The sequence below is a fragment of the Camelina sativa genome, chromosome 15, assembly GCF_000633955.1.
Source record: "Camelina sativa cultivar DH55 chromosome 15, Cs, whole genome shotgun sequence".
Taxonomy (NCBI): Eukaryota; Viridiplantae; Streptophyta; class Magnoliopsida; order Brassicales; family Brassicaceae; genus Camelina; species Camelina sativa.
The window spans coordinates 27,565,060-27,573,164 of record NC_025699.1 but is presented as its reverse complement, the minus strand read 5'-3'; the positions used below and the strand labels follow the sequence as shown (position 1 = coordinate 27,573,164).

General features: G+C 34.6%; 3 protein-coding genes across 4 annotated transcripts; 2 read left to right on the top strand and 1 right to left on the bottom strand.

Moving 5' to 3' along the window:
- On the bottom strand, positions 14-948 carry LOC104747713 (RING-H2 finger protein ATL56). The gene has a single exon (XM_010469396.2). It carries the CDS (start codon positions 657-659, stop codon positions 108-110), a length of 552 nt encoding a protein of 183 aa, XP_010467698.1. The 5' UTR covers positions 660-948; the 3' UTR covers positions 14-107.
- On the top strand, positions 2,432-3,297 carry LOC109124519 (EG45-like domain containing protein 2). 2 transcript variants are annotated; one of them, XM_010469393.1, is made up of 3 exons: positions 2,433-2,588; positions 2,677-2,947; positions 3,045-3,297. In XM_010469393.1, the coding sequence occupies exons 1-3, from the start codon at positions 2,474-2,476 to the stop codon at positions 3,049-3,051; spliced, it is 393 nt and encodes a 130-aa protein (XP_010467695.1). In that variant the 5' UTR covers positions 2,433-2,473; the 3' UTR covers positions 3,052-3,297. The 2 variants fall into 2 exon arrangements, with proteins under 2 accessions (XP_010467696.1, XP_010467695.1); XM_010469394.2 differs by lacking the exon at positions 3,045-3,297 and having other exon boundaries at positions 2,432-2,588; positions 2,677-2,951.
- On the top strand, positions 5,417-8,105 carry LOC104747709. Its single transcript, XM_010469392.2, has one exon. It carries the CDS (start codon positions 5,752-5,754, stop codon positions 8,020-8,022), a length of 2,271 nt encoding a protein of 756 aa, XP_010467694.1. The 5' UTR covers positions 5,417-5,751; the 3' UTR covers positions 8,023-8,105.

The following is an 8,105-nucleotide window of genomic DNA, read 5'->3' as shown; positions in this document are numbered from 1 at the left end:
GAGCTTCAAACATTGATTAGAGGAAGTTACAAACTGCTAAATGATTATAACTTCTAATCCAATTATGACTAAAACAAGAACAAGAACAAGAACAAGAAACAGAGCACTTACAAATCTAACAAACTACTTCTTCTACGACTAAAACATCTCCACACTTCTCCTTCTTGTGCATCTTCCTCCCTCAACCTAACCCTAGCTCTGCAAATAGGGCAAGTCGAGGATTTGAGCAACCAAGTGTCCACACACTTCCGATGGAACACGTGTCCACAACCAGGAAGATTCCGACACCACTGTCCCTGTCTGAATCCATCGAAACAAACCACGCAATCGCTTCCGTACCGTGTATATGTGCAGGACGTGGGTTCGGAGAATCTGAATTGAGGAAGCTTTTTCACGAATCTTGAAGATAACCCATCTGAGGAATCTTGTCGACGGTTACGTCGGCGACGTCGGTGGTGACGATGGAGAGAAGAGAGGAGGAGAGGGAGAAGAAGAACAGAGGCGATGCCGATAAGGACGAGGAAGAGAGAAAAGATCGAAAACATGATTACACCAACGAGGAATAAAGAGAGAATCCTTGTTTTCGGCTTTGGCGGTGGAGGAGACGGCGAAGTAGACGGTGGCTCGCCGTAGATTCGGTAATCATTGGTCGGAGGCATCGAAAAAGAAATAAAAAAAATATATTCTGACTTCTCGTGTCGTGTGTGTTTTTTTTTTGGTTTAACAGAAACTAATACGAATGCCTAAACAAGGAAACGAGTTGATGTTTTTAGTTAACTGAATCAGAGATATTTTGAGTTTGCGAAATTTAGGCAAAAACTGGAATTCTCATCCAATAACGTTTTGTAAAAACGGTCATGTCACATGTGACGACGAGAGACTTTTTTATTTATACTTTTTGGCTTTGGATCATGTGATAAAGAGACTTTAATAGTAAAGTATATGGTTTCGTTTTGTTGGCTCCATTCCATGTCTATAATTTATATGTAGTCAGTAGTATTGTGCATCGAGCCATAAAATAAATTAATTTATGTTAGTAAATATCTTCTTATCCGATAATTATTTTATATATTATCTTGAAGGAAAAGCAAATATTATCATATCTCACTCTTTATGATTATGACTATGGTTTATGGAAAAAGATGGAATATTCGAAGTTGTAATTTAAGTTTCAAAAAGTAATATTCGTACTTGGGAGACCTATGAAACCGGTATTTTATCTAAATACTCGTTCACGGTTATTTGTATCTCAATCAATCATTTTCATTTCATAAATTCTTTGTTTTTTTTCTTTAACAATATGTGCGTAGGCCTTATATGTGCGGCATGTTGATAAAACACAACAATACTACAAACACAATTACATATTCTGGTCCATCATCTCGTTTTGTGCACACTCTACAAAATAATTTAATAGTAAGAAAGAAAAAAAAACACAAATGACAATAATACTTAAAACGTTTTAGTGTTGTAAACCTTTAACAAAATTATACTGTACTAGTATCTATAACGAATCTTTAGTGAATAATAGTGTGACAAGCCGACAAAGGCAACTTCCTCGGTAAGGGCAATCGTTATCTCAAGTCTCAAAACTCTTCCTCAGCTAGAAGAAAGTGTAATGAGTATTTGTGTTTATCCGGTTCAATTGAGTCAACTCTTCGGTTTAACTATATAGATATTTGGGCCAGTTCAGCCCATTAAGCAAAACTGTCTCACAAAATGTTGAAATCCATAAAACGCGGGTTTAAGTGAGACACGACAACGAGAGTTTTGTCTCTCTTTGGTAAAAGAAGTCAACAAAACTGTTTTTGTTTTTTTTATCTGACTTTGTTAGAAAACATTTTGAGATATATTAGAAAATAGATCTGAAATAATAGACAATCGTTCTTCATTAATTTTGAATAAAAAAATCACATATTTTGACAAATTTGGATTTACATCATTCTCGTAAAAGATATTGTTTTGGGGTTAGAGCTTCAATATATTGCCATAGTTTTAGATTTTGTAGAATGAGTGATCACCATATTATGTGAATTGCTTGGTTCTTATTTTAAAATTTTGTTGAAGAAATAGAGCTTTAAACCTCACCCCCTCTCTTACTCTCTAGTTTCTTGGAAATTTCCTTGGTACCTTATAGTCAAATACAATCCTAATTATTTTTTCTCTGCCAAAACAAAACCAAAAGAATTCAAACAAAATTTTGAAAAAAAAGTATACTTTAAATTTCAAATCCTCTTGGAATTTTCCTTTACATCATCATATATTCATATTCACTTAATTGACTAAGAAAATATAGGTGGAGTAAGAAACCAATTGTCCCATATGAAATCAATACAATAAGTAGTGGAAGACTTGACGTAGATCAAAGACTTTTCCTTTTTATCTATAGTCTTTGAAATCCAATTATATAAATACACTCTTCCTTAGCTTCATTAATTATTCACAAACAAGCCAAAAACAAAATAAAAGAAAAATGATAAAAATGGTGGTAAAATTTGTGGTAGTGGTGATGGTGTTTGCACAAATCTTAGCTCCAATTGCTGAAGCTGCTCAAGGAAGAGCTGTCTATTACAACCCTCCCTACACTAGTGCGTACTATATACAACCATACATATCTTTGTTTCATACGTTAATAAACATATCATTAACTACGAGTTAATGATGCGGTTTAATTAGGGTCTGCGTGTTATGGAACACAACGTGAGACGATGGTGGTTGGAGTCAGGAGTAATCTGTACCAAGGAGGTCGAGCTTGTGGTCGGAGGTACAGGGTTCGATGCATTGGAGCTACATACAACTTCCCTAGGGCATGCACCGGTCGTACCGTTGACGTGAGGGTAGTTGATTTCTGCCGCGAGCCTTGCAACGGTGACCTTAATCTCTCTCGCGATGCTTTCCGGGTTATCGCTAATACTGATGCCGGTAACATCCGCGTCGAGTACACACCGTAAGTTTTCATTTATATAATCTTTTCATCGTATATGAAGTTTTAACATTGTCCTGATAATTATAATAGTTTAGGTCGTTATTCCCCTCTTTTACAGGATATGAAATTGATATTAGATTATAAGCAAAGAAAGGTGAGAGATGTTTTCGTGGTACTATTCCAATAAATCGAGTATGGAACTGATAGGTATGCTGACTGAATATGTATGGATGGTCATGGATGGTCCTTTGTGCTGAGAACATTGTACTTCAAATTAATAAGAATGAATCTCAAACTTGTTTCATGAATTGGGTGTAGCCATATTTCAATAACACTTCACATAATTAAATGGATGTGACAGTTTTATATTATTGCAATAACTTTGATGCGTCCAACCGACATGAACAATATACTTGGTCCAACTAGACCAAACCAAAATGACATTTAAGAACTAAAATTAGTTTATTCACCAATCGAACCGGCCCAATCCAGAAAAAACAAATGGATTACGATTAGTACAAGAAAAACAAAAAATACTACAACATAATAAATTTAAATTTTTTTTTCTTAAGATTAGTAAAAAATATTGATATTACATATCCTTAAACGAAAATAAATAAATGAATAAAAATTGAAAAGATTCTTTTAAATCATCATGTATTTTTAATTTGAAAATAAAATTAAACTAAAATATATAAAATCTAATGATACTACAACATAAGAAAATTAAAATATTTAAAAAGAAGGAATAAGCAAATATCGACTGTTAATATCCTTATAAAAATATTAATTTGATGTCAATATTTCTAAAGATACTAATTAGAAGTATGTCATAATTAAAAAAAACTTTTATATTGTTTAATTGAATTTATTTTTATAGTTATAAAACTGTAAGATCAATATATGCTTCTTGTTTTCTAATTTAATTGTAGCATTTTTAAAATTTTACTATTAAGATCTGTTTTCAGATTTATCTATGACTAAAAATATCATCCTTTATTGTTTACAATTTTTTTCTTAAACTCTCAACTTTTATTGGTTGGTCATATACTCATTGCAATCACATATATTTTTTTTTATCTTAGTTTTTTTTCCTATAAATATGTCATCAAATATTTTGCCATGTGATATAATTTTATGCAAAATATTTTTTTGTCAACAATTTTTATGGTTAAATAAATTATGCAAAGTGAAAGTAAAGAGACATATATTTGGCATATTGTGTCTAGATAGTTATTTTTAAGGTGGACCTAAGATAATGTTCCAACGGTAATATATGATTGGGTGATTCATAAATGGATGTAAATAAGATGATAGTTTGAATGATGGTTTGCATTTAAAATTTATCTGAAGAATGTGTGTAATCATATTTTATGGGAGATTTAAAAACCATATATTTGAGATTTGGCAATAGCAATAATGACAAATATTTGGGTAGAATTTGGGGATTAATAATTTAATTTTACTAGATTTTTTTAATAATGGTATAAAAAATTAAGATATAGAAATGTAAATTAGTGTATTAAACCAAGAAACTAAATATATATATAACTGTTATCTCTAACTAAACTATTTTCTATTGGGTCATTCTCAAAAATGCCCCTTTTTCTATACCCTTTTTTAAAAATACTCTTTTATATTAACCATTTTTAAAACTACTCCTCTTTATATACAAAATGACCAAATTACCCTTTTTTGAGTGACAGCAAGAATGTATAGTCATCAAAATCGAAAATATTTTCCCGCCAAAAATAAAAAAATTTCCCGCCAAAATCGAAAATTTTTCCCGTCAAAATTTATTTTTTTCCCGCCAAAAGAAAAAAATTTCCGCCAAAATCGAAATTTTTTCTCGCCAAAAATATTGAAATTTATACTTTATAAAAACATTGTAAACACTTTTAAAAACATTTTAAAAGCGTTTACAATGTGTTTAAAAACCTTTTAAAAACCTTGTAAACGCTTTTAAAAACCTTGTAAATGTTTTTAAAAAGCTTTTAAAAGCGTTTACAAGGTGTTTAAAAACCTTTTAAAACCCTTTTAAAAACCTTATAAAAACGTTTACAAGGTTTTTAAAAACATTGTAAAAGTGTTTACAAGGTGTTTAAAAACCTTTTAAAAATCTTTTTAAAACCCATATGAAAACCTTTTAAAAACCTTGTAAAAACGTTTACAAGGTGTTTAAAAAACCTTTTAAAACTCTTTAAAAAGTCTTGTAAAAGCCTTTACAAGGTGTTTATAAGGCTTTTATGAGGTAGAAACCTTATAAAACCTTGTAACTTTTTTTTTGGCGGGAAAAATTTTAGCGGGAAAATTTTTTGTCGAAAATTTTTATCAAATTTTTTTTGGCAACAATTTTTTTGGCGGGAAAATATGTCGGAGATTTTTTTGGCGGGAAAATTTTGTTTTTATTTTTATTTATTAAAATATTTTTCATCTAAGGATAAAATGGTCATTAAAAATTAAAAGAGGTCAAAAATAAAAATGGTCAAAAAAAAGATATATCAAAAAGGGTATTTTAAAAGTGCAACTTTCACAATCATTAAAACGCTGCATTTTAAATCTGTAATGTTTTTTTTTTTTTTTTTAATCTGTAATGTAAACTTTCCTATTTATTAGTTTCCAAATCCATAAAGAAAAAGGCTAATCCATAAAATAAAATAAAATAAAATAATAAGGAAATTAACAATTCCTGGCTTAGTCCAATTAATATAAATAGGGTGTTGGGGTTTTTGAAAGAGTTAGGAGAAACTAGTTTCTGAATTCCTGTTTGTGCTTTGAGTGATTCGTAGAAGAAAAAAGAAGGGCCGGAGCTTGAGAAGTTGATCATGGACCTTAATATGGACAATAACATATTCGGTTATATGAAGAACTCAGAACACCCTTGCCACGCATTGTACCAGCTTAAGCTTGCTGGATACCGTTCTCAGCAGAATCAAGGAGGTGGATCTCAGGAGCCTGTATGCGATGCAAAATCCTACCTTGAGCCTCTTCCCTTAAAGGAGCCTCCGGGTTGTGCATCTCCGTTTCCCAAGGAGATTGAGCTTGGTGTTATTAAGTTCACTGCCCTGTTTGTGGCTCGTTATGGGGATATTTTTCGTGAGTCTTTGATGGAGACAGTGGTTATGAGCCCTCGGTTTGACTTTATGAAGCCATCTGATAGCAACTTCGCTCTTTATGATGCGCTTGTCGTTTCGTATTCAGGGGTATTAAAACCTTCCAGTAATGGTGCAATGGTAGACTCCCTTCTTGATTGTTATTTCAACAGTCTCCAATTAGAGGAGCTGGAGGAGGGTGTGGAGACTGCTGCAATTGATTTGCATGCTTTTGTGGGTGGTCTTGACTGCTTTGCTCACATGGACGATGCTGTGTCACCACCTGAACGCCGTTCAATGATGATGCAATGGCCAATGCAGCCTCAACCTGATGGTTTAGCTACTCATGAGTGTCTAGGCGATGCAGAAACCGATCTACCGCCTCGTCCTCCTATAAGGATCACACTCAAGGAGCTTGGTATTATTAAGCTCACATCCCAGTTTGTGGCGCGGTATGGGATGCGTTTTTGCCGAGCTTTGATGATGAGAGTGGCTATGAACCCTCTGTTTGAGTTTATGTTTTTCCGCCCGTCTCTGAGAAAGAAGACAGTGCTTATGAACCCTCCGTTTGAGTTTATGGATCCAACAGAGATCAGGTTCAATATTTTCACTGTGCTTGTTGATGCGTATTCCAGAGTACTAGTGCGTTCCAAAAAGCTGAAGAAGAGTGATGCTTGTACGAGGGCCGTTCTTCTTAAGGACTTTTTTAACTGTCTTCAATTAGAGAGGCTGGAGAATGGAGTGGAGGAGACTGCTTTAATTGATTTGCATGCTTTTGTGGCTGGTGTTGACTGTTTTGCTCACATGGACGTTGCTGACTACTCTGCTACCATGCCACCACCTGAACGCCTTTCAGTGATGATGAACCGGTTAACACAACAATCTCAGCCGCCTGATATGCTTTTGCAGCTTCCATTGGGATCTCAGCTTGCTAATCTCGGTGTTGGTAAGCAATATGAATGCATAGGCGATACTTCTTTCCGTGCTCCTACTCTAAGAAGCCTAACATTTAGAGTCCCTGCTATGGGTATCACACTCAAGGAGCTTGGTATTATTAAGCTGACAGCACAGTTTGTGGCGCGGTATAGCTCTGAATTTTCCCGTGCTGTAGAGAAGATAGCATCGTTTGAGTTCTTGGATCCTTACGATAGCCGTTTCGATTTTTACGTGGGGCTGTTTACTGCGTATAGAAAAGTGTTAAAGTCTTCTATCAAGCCTGATGTTTGTATGTTGTCGACCGTGCTTGAGGGTTTTCACCAACGTCTTCGATTATGGGAGCTGCATAAGGGAGTGGAGGAGCTAGCTATGATTGATTTGCATGCTTTTGTGGGTGGGGTTGACTGTTTTGCTCACATGGAAGATAAAGACTATTCTGCTATCATGGATCCACCTGAACGCACGTCGATGATGATTAACCAGCTAACACAAAGGCAGCCACCTACTCATCATGAGTGTTTAAGACGTGGATATGATTTTCCATATGCTTTTGGTGCTAAGATCACGCTCAAGGAGCTTGGTATTATGAAGTTCACAGCTCTGTTTGTGGCGCGTTATGGGATGCATTTTTGTCACGATTTGATGAAGGAAGTGGTTATGAAACCTCAGTTTAAGTTTATGGAGCCAACTAATAGCATGTTCAGTTTATATAGTGTGATTGTTGATGCGTATTCCAGAGTATTAGAGCCTTCCGATGATGCTTGTACAAAGATCGTTCTTGAGGATTTTTTCTGCCGTCTTAGATTGGACAAGCTGGAGAGCGAAGAAGAAGCTATGATTGATTTGCATGCTTTTGTGAATGGTGTTGACTATTTTGCTTACTTAGAGGATGCCGACTATTCTGCTTTAATGCCACCACCTGATCTCCTTTCAGTTATCATGAACGGGATACCTGGAATACACAAGAGGGAAATAACGGTTTCAAGTGAGCGCCTTCCACTGGATGGTATGCAACCAGAGGCAAAGAGACAAAAGTTTGACGAGTCAGCTCTTGTTCCAGAAGACTAGTTTCTGGCTCAGAATCTGGACAACAGGTCACTTGCACATTACAATGTTGGAGCAGGAGACATCCTAACAGTCTCTTGGTGAGA